At 35.5% G+C, this 18,088-nt stretch overlaps 1 protein-coding gene across 1 annotated transcript in view; it reads left to right on the top strand.

Moving 5' to 3' along the window:
- The first annotated feature begins 472 nt into the window (after nt 1-472).
- ZSWIM2 (zinc finger SWIM-type containing 2) overlaps nt 473-18,088 on the top strand; it is a 32,533-nt gene continuing 14,917 nt past the window's right edge. Inside the window, exons 1-4 of the mRNA XM_030327945.1 lie at nt 473-680; nt 2,088-2,164; nt 4,214-4,254; nt 9,974-10,184. Of these exons, the coding sequence (XP_030183805.1) occupies nt 516-680; nt 2,088-2,164; nt 4,214-4,254; nt 9,974-10,184 (494 nt within the window). The 5' untranslated portion in view covers nt 473-515. The remainder of the gene's footprint in view (nt 681-2,087; nt 2,165-4,213; nt 4,255-9,973; nt 10,185-18,088) is intronic.

Below are 18,088 nucleotides of genomic sequence, written 5' to 3'. Positions count from 1 at the left end.
TCCCCAGCGACTCGCTCAGATTATGCACATAGTGAGCACTCTGGAAATGGTGGAATATTGTTGAACAAAAAGTTACTCTGGGGTTTCTGATCAAGATGATGAATCATCACAGGAAAATTTTAGCACGCAGAGCCCAAACAGCAACCCTCTCGTGCGACTGTCCTAACACACATAATTTACCAGCCCTGCCTGCAGGGAACCAGCAAAAGGAACACGAGAGATTTGACAGCTGTGTCTTTAGCCACCTTTTAAGTTGGGCAGGTCGGGGTATTAGAAACGCTTCCCAGCCAGGAACGTGGCTTCAGGAACGAGCGGAGGCGGCTCTGAGCTGCGGAATCCACTCTCCACCCCTTGCCCTTTGGTTGCCAGCTATAGCTTGGCCGCAAGGCACTCTGGGACATCAGGAAGCTCAACCTTTATCACCAAGGCAACAGGCCGGCACGCGGTTGTCATGGAAACCGGCGGGCACTCGGAGAGTCTCGTAGAGAAGCTGCCTTCGCCCTCACCCAAGCAAGATGCTTCGCCGAGGCTGTAAAGCCTCTGAAAGGCGAAGACACTTGAGCAACCACCTCAGCGGGCAACAGGACCTGGCCCTGAGCGGCAGCATCTACCTCCTACGAGAGATGGGCCCCACCGGCTTCCTGCTGAGGGAGGAGGAGCCGGAAAACAGGGATTTCCGAGTAATTACCACCCCCAACTTGCCTCCACTCCCGCCCGGCCCACCCACCCGGTCCTCCTTAGCCTTCCTTATTTCTAGCCACCTTCACAATCCCTGCGGATTCTCGCTGCCACACCCACCCCACCCGCGCGAGATCCAGATTCTAAAGATGTGCAAATTGCAGAGGGAAGTCGTGTTTTCATAGAAAAGTTTAATTTTGGGAAGTCAGGACTCCAAAATGGCATCCAAATCTTGTAAGATGATGGCACCTGCTTGATGTTTAGGCTTGAAAATGTGAGACGTTTTACTTAAATACATGCTTTGCGTTGCGTGCGTTCTTGGATCCGTTGTTGGCAGTCACGAGCCCTGTAACTAAAACGAAATGAAAATCCTACGACCTATTTCATACTGTAAATACTAAATAAATAAAATCTTTTTCTTTACTCTTTAGTCACTCTAAACCTCCAAGAAGATCCTTTTAAAGTACCGTTTAGGTGGCGATGCCTTGGAAAGGTCTTAATAAAAACCTGAAAAAAAGATATTTTATATTTGCATATCCCACTCTTGCCACTCAAAAATCAGCCACCATCCCACCTCCCGGGTGTTGATTTGGAAAATTTTAATTTAGTGTCCTGCATTCTAAGTACTGAATACAAATTACTAGCCTGTGCTTATTTAAGACATCTTTTTTTTTTTTACTTTGTCCCTTAGAACACTTAGTTAAAAAATTATTTTAGCCAATATAAACTTGGTGAATAAAATTAGTCTTCTCAAGTAAAATTATATACCAATTAAGTGTACAAAACAAACAAAAGATCCAAAATAAGCTAATTTACAAAAAGTCTTTAGCTCCACTGCAAGGCAGAATGAACTTTCATTAAGAAATGTATCGATACAGAGATATTTTTTAGCTTTTTTTTTTTTATTTTTTTTTCCAACGTTTATTTATTTTGGGACAGAGAGAGACAGAGCATGAACGGGGGAGGGGCAGAGAGAGAGGGAGACACAGAATTGGAAACAGGCTCCAGGCTCTGAGCCATCAGCCCAGAGCCCGACGTGGGGCTCGAACTCACGGACCGCGAGATCGTGACCTGGCCGAAGTCGGACGCTTAACCGACTGCGCCACCCAGGCGCCCCTAGCTTTTAAAATTAGATTTCTTTTCACTTGCCTGAGTGTAGGTCACTGAAGAAGTCTTAAGTGATAATACAAGTTGTTGAGCAAGACAATATGACAGTGAAAAATCAGCCTGGAGACTGGTGTCAAGAGTTAAGATGTCTCCATAGACTATATTCAACGTTTGAAGTCACCTAAACTAAATTACTTCTTGAAATCTCTTTTAATCCTATCGTCTATTAAATTATTTTTATTCTAACTCTAAAAATTAACTGGAGGGTTTTTTTTTTTTAAGTATGCATTTTTCTTTTACAGGTTTTCTTAGGAAATCCTCATGTTTGTAACTGTTCCACATTTCTGAAAGGAGGGGAACTTTGTAAGCATATATGTTGGTAAGTAACTGTAATCCAGATCTGCCACAAAGGAACATCTTGGTATATTGCCTTTTTCATGATTTGAGTACTGAAGGTAATAGAAATTTGTTGTTGGGAGATATAAGGGTAAAATGGCTGTAGTTTTTCAGTATATTTTGGGGTATTTTATTTCATTCTGAAAATTAAATAAAGTTTAACTTGAGAAACATACTACCACCTCTGCAAGTTTTAAAAGTTCTTGTTTATAATTTAAAAACTCACTTTTTAAATTCTTACTATCTAAGAATCTTATGTACAAATGTGAAATCTAACTATAAAACAGAAAAAGAAAAACCTCCCTGATTCACATCAATAACAATAATTATGTTCTCACTATAGGATTTCTATTTGCTGTCAGTTAAAAATAAATTCCCGAATACATTTTTATTTTTATTCTTTCTACTGGGTGCATTGTTTGTTTTCTTTGTAAATGCAGTACAACAAACAAATCATTTAATAACAAAAAATTCGTTATGTTTTTTAAATTTTTATTATTTTTATTATTTTCTTCAATTTCTTTAATGCTTATTTATTTTTGAGAGAGAGAGACAGAGTGCAAGCCGGGGAGGTACAGCACGAGAAGGAGATGCAGAATCTGAAGGCTCTGGCTCTGAGCTGTCAGCATAGAGCCAGACACGGGGCTCAAACCCACAAACTGTTAGATCATGACCTGAGCCAAAGTCGGCCACTCAACCGACTGAGTCACCCACGTGCCCCTCATTATTTTTTTAATTATGATATTTTCTAATGTATTATTTTTATTTTCAATAAGGATTTTACTATGAATCTTTTAAGATAGTAATAGGACTACACTGAGAATTACTTCTGTTGAATCTGAAAGTTTTCCTTTAGTGACAGAACCTACTTACAGGGAAATCCCAAAAATGAAAATTTTTTAAAAAATTGTTTTAATTTAGTGTTTGGAGTTAGTCTGGAATTCTTTCCCTTCTTTCCATTTTTTCATTCTTTCAACTCATTTTGTTTTACCTATCTCTATTTATATGAACAAATCATGAATTATATTATTATAGAATATTTGTGACTGAAATTGGAGGGTAAAACAAATCTAACAAAAAATTGAGAGAAGAATATGTATCTCACATTTTGAATGCTTTTCTTTATAAGTTAAAAAAAAAAAGTATATACCTTCATTTCCAAAGCTTGTATTACCAAGTTTTTGTTGTTTTGTTTTGATCAGTTTTTATTGAGCATTGCTAGCACAATTTACTCTAGTTAGCATAGAAGATATAAAATATGGTCCTTTAAGAACTTGCAGTTTGGTTTAATATTAAAAATAATAAATTATGTTTATTAAAATAGTTTTTTTTCATTTTTTTAATGCCAGCTTCCTCAGGGCAAGGGCCTTCTGTTCTGATTTCCATATAATGTTACTTGTTTTTTAAAATATATTAACCAAACTAAATGGAAATATAATTCAAGTATTTAATATACTAAAGTATATTTAATATATTTAAGTAAGAATTTTTTATGTATTTTCAGCTTTTAAAAAAGTCATATTCCATTTCAATTGGCGATATTTGAAGTATTTTTTCTGTCATACATTCAAGTGGTATATGTAGGAAAACAGTATTGGTACTCTCCAGAAAATTACCCCATTTTCAGGACTAAGAAACTTCTAGGGAAGTTTAAAGGAATTACAATGAATATCTCATTCCTTTACTAACCTGTCTCTGTGAATAAATGTATGTTATAAAGAAATACATGGACTCTTTCTGGCAAATCTCTTTATTATAAATGTCTTTTATTTTCATTTATCATACTTTTTTCACGTATGCTTACTTTAAAACATTTATTTAACTACTGTTTTTGTATGAATTTTTTATTTTAATTTCAGTACAGTTAACATTTGACTACTTATTATAACAGAAAACTGATGAGAGTGTTAAGTATATTTATAACACCATCAGCAATATAAATTCTATAATGCTACTCCTAATATTAAAATATATCATTTTAGGTTATATCATAAATAAGTATTTCTTTTGGTTTTCCACCTGTGAATACTAGGGTCTTGTTGAAAAAATTCAAACTTCCAAGGAATCATGAATGTAAGTTGCATTTCTTCTTTTATTATTTTGAAGTTAACATATTTAATAATTTTTTGTTTAGACATATTCTAAATTTAAACAATTATTTTCCTAGACAATCTGACAACTATCTGCAGCTCAGTTTGTTGCATTTGAGACACTTGGAACATTTTTCTTCCTTAATAAAAAGTGTAACTTTATATGTCATTTCAAATTCAGGGGCACTTAATAAAAAAAGGGATGAAACAATGGCTAGTTATTCTGAAGGCAAAATTTCCTTCATGTGTGCTAAGCAAAGATTCACAGTGGTTTCTAGGCGTAAAATTATTTTAATTATAAAAAAAATCAGAAATGTAATTTTTTAGATCACAGTAATAGTTGACATGGAACATAATTTCATTCAAAAATATCTACTAACTGAAATTTGTATGTAAAAAATATAAATACATGTTTTTAAGAGTAAAATAGTTTTTATGACAGTACTTAAATTGAGTTTAGAGTCAAGCATATAGGTATGTAACTTTAAGTTCTAGAGTCCTCAAAATTAAAAGAGAAAGAAAATTAATTTTGTTATAGGTCATTTGGATTTATAGATTTTATAAGAAAGATATTGTCATTATGGTAATCACAGTAAACATTTAAAAGTTGTACTAGATAATAAATTAATATTAGTGTTTCACAGACACTTTTTTTTGTACTCTTCTCTCATTTTACACATTCTGTTATCAACAGAGCACTATTTTCAGTTGCCTTCGGGGCAGCTCAGATTTGGAGGTCCCACAGGCATTTTAAAGACCAAATTTCCCCCCCCCCCATTTGTGCTCCCCTCTTGTATCCCCTACCTCATATATTGGCTTTCCTTTTTCTTTAGTCTCCAAAACTAGAAACCATGGGATTCTCCTTGATTTTTCCTCTCCCAATTTCCTCTCTCCTGTCTAAGGAGTCATTTCATAAATCCCGTTCATATTACATCCTACCTCCTTCTCAACGGTGTTTTCATCTCTCCATCCTCATTCTCACCTTTGTCCAACCTTCATCAGCCCTTCATAGTGTTCTAGAGCCTGTTTCTTTTCGGTGCCTGCACTTGGTTTCTTCCTTCTCCACATTGTAGACAAAAGGTTCTTTCTGGAATGTCACTTAGTTCTCTACTTCATCCTCTCTTCCAATCCCTTCATACACAATGATTGGGTTGTTTGATATTGTATACAATGTTTATTTCTCTATTTCTTCATTTTATCCACCTGAAGTTAAGTGCTCACGCCCTCTCCAAATCTTACTTGTTCTCTACACTGTTTTACATACCATTTTCACAAGCTTCCATACTAGTGCTGTCCAATAGAAATATAATGCAAGCCACATATGTAATTTTCTAGTAGCCATATTACAAAGAGTAAAAAGAAACAAGGAAAGTTAATTTTAATAATATATTTTAATTTAATCTAATACATTAAAATATTACCACATCAACATGTAATCAATATAAAAATATGCAATATTTTTGACACTGTCTTCAAAGTCTTAGTATTTTATACTTACAGAGCATCTCATCTAGACACTATATTTTCAATGGAAATATTTGATCTGCATTTAGATTTTATAAAATAGTCAGTTGAAAAATAGATTCATGTAATACCTAAATTGTTACATATACATACTTACAAATTTTTCAGTAACTATATATTATGAGTTTTCAATTTAAATTTAAGTGAAACAAAATTAGAAATTTAGTTTTTTAGTCACATGAACCATATTTCAAGTGCTCAGTAGTCACATGTGGCTAATGGCTACTCTTATTACAGTGCAGCTCTATACAACCAAATTCAACAAACATCTATTGTACTATGTATTAGCCAGGAGCCTCTGTTAGATACTTTTTTATGAATTGAAAAATGAATACTAACATTGGTGGAGTTTTTCATTCACAAAAGTAGCAATTTCATATGGATCAACCTAATAGTTAATATTCTGTTATCCTTTTTATTTCTTAAAGGCAGAAACTGTGTCTTGTTCTTTTTATAAATATCAGCCTATGGTTGGAAATTTTTTTTAATGTTTTTTAATGTTTAATCCTAAATGTTAATTTTGAAAAATATATACTTCCTACAAAAATAAAAGATCTTTCATATCTCTATATTTAAAAGAAGTTTTGGTCAACATTGAGAGAATCCTATTTGCACAAATATTCAAAAAGTAGAAGTCTTAATCATCTTAAAATTTATCATGTAAATGAAAGCTAGAATGGGGTGCCTGGCTGGCTTAGTCGGTTGAGTAACCGACTTTGCCTCAGGCCATGCTCTCACGGTCCATTGGTACAAGCTCTGTGTAGGGCTCTGTGCTGACAGCTCAGAGCCTGGAGCCTGCTTTGGATTCTTTGCCTCTCTCTCTTTCTCTGCCCCTCCCCTGCTTGCGCGCTCTCTCTCTCTCTCTCTCTCTCTCAGAAATAAACATAAGAAAAAATTTTTTAATGAAAGCTGGAACAAACATACATGATTTAAATTAATTTAAAGAAAGCTATAAATGATTATTCATTTGGATTATGTGAGTGTTTTGAATATCATTCCTAGATTCTTCTAAAACAAATCAGGAAACAAATATTTGCGCTCTAGTGTTGCATATCAAAAACAATTGACTTTTATTTTTGAACATTTACAAAGATGATTACAAAGGAATTTTATTATAAAGACACCAGTTTTTGAACATGGAGCATTATTTTTCCCATCACCCAATAAATGTTTTCCAGCAAAACCTACATTTATCACCTAATAGTTTCTTCTAAAGACAATGTCTATTTTTTTTATAGTTTACTTTTTAATAGAGAGCTGAGGGACAAAATAGCTAAGAGTCAAAAACGTATCCTTCTCTTTGTTTTATAAAAGTTGGCATTAGAGAAACTTTTAGTTTATCCAACTCCCCTCTCTTCTTTTATAAGGGAGATTCTAAAAGTTCCAATGCTAACAGTAGTCAAAACCCAAAGTATAAACTAGATTTTTTTCCCTCTTCTCCTCCATTTTCTCTTTTTCTTTTTGTCTAGTAAATGCCATCCGTTCCTTTTTTTAATTAAATATTTGCAAATAAATTAAGAACCATGTTTAAGAAAAAAATTTTTAAATTCCCACTACAAAGATACAATAAACTTTTTTGCTTCCATTTTCCTTTATTACTTTATATTTATGTATGTCTAATAGTGCATGGGAATTTTGTCCCCTGCTTTTATCACACATTGTTACTTTATACCCATTTTCAATGCTGTGTAATCTCTGTAATTAAAGTCATCAGGGGCTAAATATGGTATATCATAATTTAGTTAACATTATTCTATTGTTACGCATTTAATTTATTTCTAACTGCTTGTCATATTCTTTGTACATGAAGCTTTCTCTTCAATCATTTGTTTAGCCTAATGTCTCATTAATCAGATTTTGGAGTAAAAGTATTAAAATTTTTATGTCTGCCAACCAGATGTATTGCCAAATTGGTCTTAAAATACTTTTGCTGATTTGCAATTTCAGCTACCTGTCAATTTTCTGCTAGGTTTGGTTTGAGATTCGTGTTTTAGGTACATATTATTACTTAAGCACATAATGAAAGACATGAACAGAATACTTAAGTCCCCAAAGAAAATAATTTAAAAATATGAAGAAATATTTTCAAATGTTAATAACATTTCTATAGTGTAGGGGAAAAAAAGCCTGTCCTACAAAACACAAAAAAATGCCAGCTACAAGGTTCATTGTAATCTGTTCGTTCCTGGCAAATTAAATAAATTTCCATTCTTCCATACATCTAACATACCCTTAGAAGGTCTAAAGTATCTTCATATAACTTTTTTAAATGCAAAAAGAAATGACATAAGGCAAACAAACATAACATTTCATTGATTTACTATTGCTTATTCAATAGGTTTTATTCTGTGTCTGTGTATCATTCTTATTTTAACTAATTTTCTTTTATGTTAATGAAGTTGAACATCTTCCATTGCCCTCTGATAAGATTAGCTGTCTTGCTCTTCTCTATAAAAGAATATTCTTTCATAGTCTCATACATTAATTTTTTAAATTAATTTCAGAAGAGTTTGTTTCTGCCTTTCATTTTCCAATTCATGTTATACCACATAAGACATTTATGGCCAGCTCCTCTTATGAACTTTTATGTTTCAATAATTCTGCTGCCCTAGGAAATCTTTATTCCCAAAAGCACAGTTTTTGTTCTTCATTTTCCTCCCTGTCTTTTTTAGAGAGCAGATGTTGCTCTGTCTCTGTGACAAATAGCTCTCATCCTCCAAAGTAATGGTTAATTAAATTATGTTGCCCTCTTACATTCCACCTGCCACCCCACCTCATGCAAGGAACAGAGATTTCTATATTGTTCTATGATGTTTTCAGTATTCTTAGTGTTTAATTTGGAAGTCTTTCCAGAAAAAATGAAGGTTTTATTATCTTGCAAGTATTTTAAAATTTATTAAATAATGTATTAAATGTATTAAAGAATGTATAAAATGAATAGAATTCAAGAGGACCAATAACAGATGGCATTTAAATTATGGCATGTTAAGGAGAGAGAAAAGGAAAGGAGCTTGGAATGGAGAAAGGAATAAAGAATCTGGGATTCCCTGATCAAAACTAAATGTATTAGAAACGATTTCTTATAAGGACAGTAGGATGGAGAAAATTCATAATTCAAAGAATGCACATCCCAAGATTATAAGCAACATAGTTCCAAATAGATTATTCAGAAGAATACTAACCAAATCTGTGAAAGATGTGGCTACCAAGACACTCTTGTAAAAACTGAAAACCAAGACAGGAGAGTAGTTACAATTGAGTCTTGCTTTCCTGTTATCTATTCATTCATTATTCATCTAACAAAGACTAATTTCACTAACTACTCAAATATCCCTGTTTCCCCTTTATGTATTTGTGTCCATTTCTTTTGGTGGTATGTTGATAAAATATTATTTATGGACAAATTGAACAGATTAAAATCTAAGACATGATTATAACACCAATCCAAGGATGAACACTGTCATATAATTAATGCAAAACCTTTACAATGCAACATTTGCACTGACTCTTTTCAGTTATAAGAAAAAAAATATAATTTCCATTCATTTACTTTTATGTTTATTTATTTTTTAGGGAGAGAGAACAAGTCAGGGAGGGGCAGAGAGAGAGGGAGACACAGAATCTGAAGCAGCCTCCAGGCTCTGAGCTATCAGCACAGAGCCTGGCATGGGGCTCAAACCCATGAACTGTGAGGTCATGACCTGATTTGAAGTCAGATGCTTAACCAACTGAGCCACCCGGCACTTCCCATTCTTTTTTTTTTTTAATTTTTTTTTCAATGTTTTTATTTATTTTTGGGACAGAGAGAGACAGAGCATGAACGGGAGAGGAGCAGAGAGAGAGGGAGACACAGAATCGGAAACAGGCTCCAGGCTCTGAGCCATCAGCCCAGAGCCTGATGCGGGGCTCGAACTCCCGGACCGCGAGATCGTGACCTGGCTGAAGTCGGACGCTTAACCGACTGCGCCACCCAGGCGCCCCCCCATTCTTTTTATCAATGACTCTTTCTTGACCTTTTGGTTCTGAAAAAAAATACAAGAAGTGGTAAATCTCAGTGTAACAATTCAATCAAAACTTTCTGATATTTGAAAGAAAATTCTAACTTTCAGCATAAGTTATTTACATTTCTGTATCTCTAATTTTGCCACTGAATTTTAATAGTTTGGGATTCTTCATAGGTGCTTTGCAGTTAGGTCTTGTGGAAAGAGAAATCAGTGACTTGCTTCGAGGGATACATCGAGTTCAAACTCCACAACAAGGAACAAATGATGAAACTGTGCATATTGAAGAAGATGGGTACATTAAACAGAAGGAAATTGGTTCAGATGATATCTGCTCTATTTGTCAAGAAGTACTTTTAGAGAAAAAACTTCCTGTCACATTTTGCAGGTGACATGTTTTTTCTTTATCTTTGTTATTGAAGTACAATTAAAATACATTATATTAGTTTCAGGTATACAGTATAATGATTCAGCAGTTCTGAGGAATATTTAGTACTCATCAAGATAAGTGTACTCTTAATCTGCATTATCTATTTCACCCATTCCCCTACTCACCTTCCCTCTGACAACCACCAGTATCTTTTCTGTATTTAAGAGTCTGGTATTTTGCTGATCTTTTTATTGTTGTTGTTCATTTGTTTTGTTTCTTAAATTTCACATATGAGTGAAATCATATGGTATTTGTCTTTCTTTGGCTGATTTATTTCACTTAGAATTATACCATCTAGGTTAATCCATGTTGTTGCAAATGACAAGGTCTTATTCTTTTCTGTGGTTGAGTAATATTCCATTCTGTGTGTGTATGACACCTTCTTTATCCATTCATTTGTTGATGGACACTTGGGTTGCTTTCACATCTTGGCTATTGTAAATATGCTGCAATAAGCATAGGGGTACATATATCTTTTGAATCCATGTTTTTGTTTTCCTTCAGCAAATTACCTTTAGTGAAATTACTAAATCATGGTAATTCTATTTTTAATTTTTTGAAGAACCACCATACTGCTTTCCATAGTGGTTGCACCAGTTTGCATTTCCACCAACAGTGCATGAAGGTTCCTTTTTCTCCACATCCTTGCCAACACTTGTTATTTTTTGTGTTTTTTGTGTCAGCCATTCTGACAGGTTTAAGGTGATATCTCTTTGTGGTTTTGATATGCATTTCTCTGACGGTTTGTGATGCTGAGCATCTTTTCATGTCTATATCAACCATCTGTATGTCTGCCTTGGAAAATGTCAGTTCAAATCCTCTGCCCATTTTTTGATCAGATTATTTGGGGGTTTTTGGTGTTGAGTTATATAAGTTCTTTATATATTTTGGATATACCAAAATCAGATATATCACTTGAAAATATCTTCCCCCATTCAGTAGGTTGCCTTTTGGTTTTGTTGATGGTTTCCATTGCTGTGCAAAAGCTTTTAATTTTGATTAGTCCCAAATAGTTTAATTTTGATTTTGTTTTCCCTGACTGAGGAGACATATCTAGAAACATGATTCTATGGCTGCAGTCAAAGAAATTATTGCCTGTATTTTCTTTGGGGATTTTTATGGTTTTGGATCTCACTTTTCTTTAACATTTTAGAGTGAGAAAGGGAGAGCATGAGCAGGAGGAATGGGAGAGAGGAAGAGAGAGAATCCCAAGCAGGCTCCACATTTAGTACAGAGCCAAACACAGGGCTCGATCCCACAACCCTGAGATCATTATCTGAACCAAAATCAAGAATTGGATGCTCAACTGACTGAGCCACCCAGGCACCCCCAGGTCTTACATTTATATCTTTAATCCATTTTGAGCTGATTTTTGTGTGTGGTGTAAGAAAGTGGTCCAATTTTATTCTTTTTGCCTATAGCTATCTAGTTTTCCCAGAACCATTCATTGAAGAAACTGTCTTCTCCTCATTGTAAATTCTTGCCTTCTTTGTTGTAGATTAATTGACCATACAAGTGTGTGTTAATTTTGGGCCCTCTATTCTGTTCTGTTGATCTGTGTGTCTATTTTTGTGCCAGTATTATACTGTTTTCAATTACTACAGCTTTATATATATCTTAAAACTTGGAATTTGAAGTGCCAGCTTTATTTTTCTTTCTCAAGCTGTCTTTGGCTATCTTTGAGGTTCCATACATATTTTAGGATTATTGGTTCTAGTTCTGCCAAAACTGTTGTTTGTCTTCTGATAGAAATTACATTGACTCTGTAGATTGCTTTGGGTAGTGTGGGCATTTTCATAGTATTAATTCTTTCAGTCCTAGGGCATGGAATATCTTTCCATTTGTTGTCTCATCTTCAATTTCTTTCATCAATGTTTTATAGTTAGGTTTATTCCTAAGTATTTTGTTCATTTTGATGCAATTATAAATGGGATTTTTTTTTCTTTGTTTCTCTTTTTGCTACTTCATTATTAGTATACAGAAATGTAATAGATTTCTGTAAATTGATTTTGTATCCTGTGACCTTACTGAACTCATTTATTAGTTCTAGTGTTTTTTGGTGGTGTTTTAAAGGTTTACAATATATAGTATTCTGTGATTTGCAAATACTGAATGTTTTACTTCTTACTTACTAATTTGGATGCCTTTATTTATTTTAGCCTGGTTGCTGTGGCTAGGACTCTCAGTATTATATTTAATAAAAACAGTAGGAGCAGACACCCTTATCTTATTATGATCTTAAAGGAAAAGCTCTCAGTACTTCACTGCTGAGTATGATTTTAGTGTGGGTTTTTTATATATAGTCTTTATTATGTTGAGAAATATTCCCTCTAAACCTACTTTGCTGAGAGTTTTTATCATGAATGGATGTTGTACTTTCTCAATGCTTTTTCTACATCTATTGAGATGATCATATGGTTTTTGTCCTTTCTCTTACTAATGTATCATGTTGATTGATTTTTGAAATTTTTCTAGGGATAGAGAGAGAGACAGAGGATGAGCAGGGTAGGGGCAGAGAGAGGGAGACACAGAATTTGAAGCAGGCTCCAGGCTCTGAGCTGTCAGCACAGAGCCCGACACGGGGCTTGAACCCACAAACCACAAGATCATGACCCGAGCCAAAGTCAGATGCTTAACCAACTTAGCCACCCAGGTGCCCCTGTTTTATTTATTTTTTAGAGAGAGACAGACAGAGACAGAGAATGAGCAGGGGAGGGGCAGAGAGAGGGAGACACAGAATCCAAAACAGGCTCCAGGCTCTGTGCTATCAGCACAGAGCCCAACACAGGGCTCGAACTCGTGAACCGCGAGATCATGACCTGAGTCGAAGTCAGAAGCCTAACTGATTGAGCCACCCAGGCACCCCTCCTTCTTCATTTCTGATTTTATTTATTTGAGTCCTCTCTCATTTTCGCTTGATGAGTCTGATAAAAGGTTTATCAATTTTATTGATTTTTTCAAAGAACCAGCTACTGGTTTCATTGATCTCTTCTATTGTTGAGGGGCGGGAGTTGTCTCTATTTCATTCATTTCTACTTTAATTTTTATTATTTCCTTCCTTCTACTGGCTTTGGGCTATGTTCTTTTTCTAGCTCCTTTAGGTATAAGGTTAGGTTGTTTATTAGAGATCTTTCTTGCTTCTTGAGGTATATCTGTATTGCTATAAATTTCTCTCTTTGATCAGCTTTTGCTGCATCCCAAAGATTTGGACCATTGTGTTTTCTTTTTTAGTTGTCTCCATGTATTTTGATTTCCTCTTATTTTTTTGATTAACCCATTCATTGTTTAGTAGCATGTTATTTAGCCTCCATATATTTGCATTCTGTTTGATTTCTAGTTTCATAATGTCATGATCAGAAAATGTGCATGATAAGATTTCATTCTTTTTAAATTTATCGATATTTGTTAGTGACCTAATATGCAATCTATTCTGGAGAATGTTCCATGTGCACTTGAAAAGACTGTGTAGTCTGCTGTTTTGGGATATAATGTTCTGAATATCTGTTAGGTCCATCTGGCCAGTCCTGTCATTCAAAGCTACTCCTTCCTTGTTTATTTTCCGTCTGGCAGATGTATCCATTGATGTAAGTGGGGTGTTAAAGTCCCCTACTATTATCGTATCATTGTCAGTTTATTCCTTTATGCCTATTAATAGGTCCTTTCTGGCTTTAGGTGCTTCCATGTTGAGTGCATAAATATATACAGTTGTTATATCCTTTTGTTGGATTGTTCCCTTTATCATTATTAGTGTCCTTCCTTTTCTCTTGTCATAGTCTTTGTTTTCAAGTCTATTTTGTCCAGTATAAGCATTGCTACTTCAGCTTTCTTTTCACTTTCATTTGCATGGTAAGTGGTTTTCTAGCTCTTCATTTTCAATCTGCATATGTCTTTAGGTCTGAAGTGAGTCTCTTGAAGGTGACATATAGATGAGCCTTTTTTTTTTTTTGAAAAATATTTGCTAACATTTATTTTGTACGAGATAAAAATGGGTCCCAGAAAGGCTAAATGAATAGACCACAATCATACAGGTTGTTAATAAAAGAACTATAACACATAACTCTCTCATAAAAACGTAATTAAAAATTCTTCAAAAAACCCATTAGCTCTATCTGAGAAAAAGACTAAAGCTAATTTTTCTTTTTTTATTAATATGAAATTTATTGTCAAACTGGTTTCCATACAACACCCAGTGCTCATCCCAACGGGTGCCCTCCTCAATGCCCATCACCCACTTTCCCCTCCCTCTCACCCTGCCCCTCCCCCTATCAACCCTCAGTTTGTTCTCAGTTTTTAAGAGTCTCTTATAGTTTGCCTCCTTCCCTCTCTGTAACTTTTTTCCCCCTTCCCCTCCCCCATGGTCTTCCATTAAGTTTCATAGGATCCACATAAGAGTGAAAACATATGGTATCTGTCTTTCTCTGTATGACTTATTTCACTTAGCATAACACTCTCCAGTTCCATCCATGTTGCTACAAAAGGCCATATTTCATTCTTTCTCACTGCCAAGTAGTATTCCATTGTATATATAAACCACAACTTCTTTATCCATTCATCAGTTGATGGACATTTAGGCTCTTTCCATAATTTGGCTATTGTTGAAAGTGCTGCTATAAACATTGGGGTACGAGTGCCCCTATGCATCAGCACTCCTGTATCCCTTGGGTAAAATCCTACCAGTACTATTGCTGGGTCATAGGGTAGATCTATTTTTAATTTTGTGAGGAACCTCTACTTGTGAGGAACCTCTGTTTTCCAGAGTTTGCATTCCCACCAACAGTGCAAGAGGGTTTCCATTTCTCCACATCCTCGCCAGCATCTATGGTCTCCTGATTTGTTCATTTCAGCCACTCTGACTGGTGTGAGGTGATTTCTCAGTGTGGTTTTGATTTGTATTTCCCTGATGAGGAGTGATGTTGAGCATCTTTTCATGTGCCTGTTGGCCATCTGGATGTCTTCTTTAGAGAAGTGTCTATTCATGTCTTCTGCCTATTTCTTCACTGGATTATTTGTTTTTCGGGTGTGGAGTTTGGTGAGTACTTTATACCATTTGGATACTAGCCCTTTGTCCAATATGTCATTTGCAAATATCTTTTCCCATTCTGTCGGTTCCCTTTTAGTTTTGTTGATTGTTTCCTTTGCAGTGCAGAATCTTTTTATCTTCATGAGGTCCCAATACTTCATTTTTGCTTTTAATTCCCTTGCCTTTGGAGATGTGTCAAGTAAGAAATTGCTGCGGCTGAGGTCAGAGAGGTTTTTTCCTGCTTTCTCCTCTAGGGTTTTGATGGTTTCCTGTCACATTCAGGTCCTTCATCCATTTTGAGTTTGTTTTGTGTTTGGTGTAAGAAAGTGGTCTAGTTTCATTCTTCTGCATGTTGCTGTCCAGTTCTCCCAGCACCATTTGGTAAAGAGACTGTCTTTTTTCCATTGGATATTCTTTCCTGCTTTGTCAAAGATTAGTTGGCCATACTTTTGTGGGTCCAATTCTGGAGTCTCTATTCTATTCCATTGATCTGTGTGTCTGTTTTTGTGCCAGTACCATGCTGTCTTGATGATTACAGCTTTGTAGTAAAGGCTAAAGTCTGGGATTGTGATACCTCCCACTTTGTTCTTCTTCAATATTACTTTGGCTATTTGGAGTCTTTTGTGGTTCCATACAAATTTTAGGATTGCTTGTTCTAGCTTCGCAAAAAAAGAGAACTACAGGCCAATATCCCTGATGAATATGGATGCAAAAATTCTCAACAAGATACTAGGAAATCGAATTCAACAGCATATAAAAAGAATTATTCACCATGATCAAGTGGGATTCATTCCTGGGATGCAGGGCTGGTTCAGTATAGGCAAATCAATCAATGTGATACATCACATTAATAAAAGAAAAGATAAGAACCATATGATCCTGTCAATAGATACAGGAAAAGCATTTGACAAAATTCAGCATCCTTTCTTAATAAAAACCCTCAAGAATGTCAGAATAGAAGGAACATACTTAAAGATCATAAAAGCCATTTATGAAAAGCCCACAGCTAACATCATCCTCAATGGGGAAAAACTGAGAGCTTTCCCCTGAGATCAGGAACATGACATGGATGTCCACTCTCACCGCTGTTGTTTAACCTAGAGTTGGAAGTTCTAGCATCAGCAATCAGACAACAAAAGGAAATCAAAGGCATCAAAATTGGCAAAGATGAAGTCAAGCTTTCACTTTTCGCAGATGACATGATATTATACATGGAAAACCCAATAGACTCCACCAAAAGTCTGCTAGAACTGATAATGAATTCAGCAAAGTCACAGGATATAAAATTAATGTACCGAAATCAGTTCCATTCTTATAAACTAATAATGAAGCAACAGAAAGACATAAAGAAACTGATCCCATTCACAATTGCACCAAGAAGCATAAAATACCTAGGAATAAACCTAACCAAAGATGTAAAAGATCTGTATTCTGAAAACTATAGAGAGCTTATGAAAGAAATTGAGGAAGATACAAAGAAATGGAGAAACAGTCCATGCTCATGGATTGGAAGAATAAATATTGTTAAAATGTCAATACTACCCAAAGCAATCTACACATTCAATACAATCCCAATCAAAATTGCACCAGCATTCTTCTCAAAGCGAGATGAGTCTTATATATATATATATATATATATATATATATATATATATATATATGTATATATATATACACACACACACACACACACACACACACTCACCCTGTGTCCTTTGATTGGAACATTTAATTCATTTATATTTAAAAGTATTTATTGGTATATATGTACTTATTGCCATTTTGTTACTTGTTTTATGGTTGTTTTTGTAGTTCTCTGTTCTTTCTTCTTTCTGGCTCTCTTCTCTTGTGGTTTGATGGCTTCCTTTTGTGTTGTGCTTGGATTCCTTTCTCTTTACTTTTTCTATTTCAATTATAAGGTTGTTTTTATATGGTTGTCATTTTTATGTGTGGTTGCCATTAGGTTCATATATAACATCCTATGAATATAATAGTCTATATACGTTAATGTTGCTTTAATTTGAACCCATCTAAAGCACTAGGCTTGTAGTTGGGCAGCATTAGTAGTCACACCAGATGCCTGCCCTCAGTCTGTCTGTTGGAGCTGCAGTCATGCTGAAGTGCAGAGTGCTCTCCTGTGTTGTCACCTGAGAGGGCTTCATTGGTAAATGGAGCCAGATGTCAGACTAGATGCCTACCTCCAGTCCATCTGTTGGGGCTGTTGTCACACCTGTCTGCAGGTTACTCTCTCTGCCTTGTCTCCTGAGAGGCTTTCATGGGTGGATGGGTCCAGAAGTCAGACCCCATGCCTGCCCCCATTCTGTGTGCCCATGCTACAGTTGCACTGATTGACAGGGCAGTCTCTGAGCTTCCAACTGTAAGATTTGGCTTCTGGGACTGTGGGTGCACTGGTGTGTGTAGTTACCTTCTCCTCTCCCGAGAGCAGGAGTCACTTTAGAGTGGTGCTGGTCCTTGCCAGGGCTGCCTACGGAGCATGTTAGGGCAAGAGCTGCTATGGGGGGACACCTACTGAGTGGGGAAAGTTGGTTGTCATGGATCCACATGATAATGTGAGGGCCAGAAGCACTGCAATAGCAAGATAGGTGGAAAGTGTTTAGCTGATTGCTACAAACATCCAGGTATTTAGCCTATGGGGCTGGGAAGAGGATAGAAATGGCACCCACCGGCTCTTTTGTTCTTGAAGTCTCTTAATGATCCTTGCCCTTCTAGGGCATGTTCTGAAATTGGTAAATAATCTCCTTCGTGTGTACCCCCTGGTGCTTTTCAAACTGCTTCTTTTATTACTATATCTGGGCTGGGTTATTTGTTATGCTGGCTCCTT

Source organism: Lynx canadensis, chromosome C1, assembly GCF_007474595.2.
Source record: "Lynx canadensis isolate LIC74 chromosome C1, mLynCan4.pri.v2, whole genome shotgun sequence".
NCBI classification, from domain to species: domain Eukaryota; kingdom Metazoa; phylum Chordata; class Mammalia; order Carnivora; family Felidae; genus Lynx; species Lynx canadensis.
The sequence above is the reverse complement of the archived record's forward strand: the minus strand, read 5'-3'. Positions and strand labels throughout refer to the sequence as shown.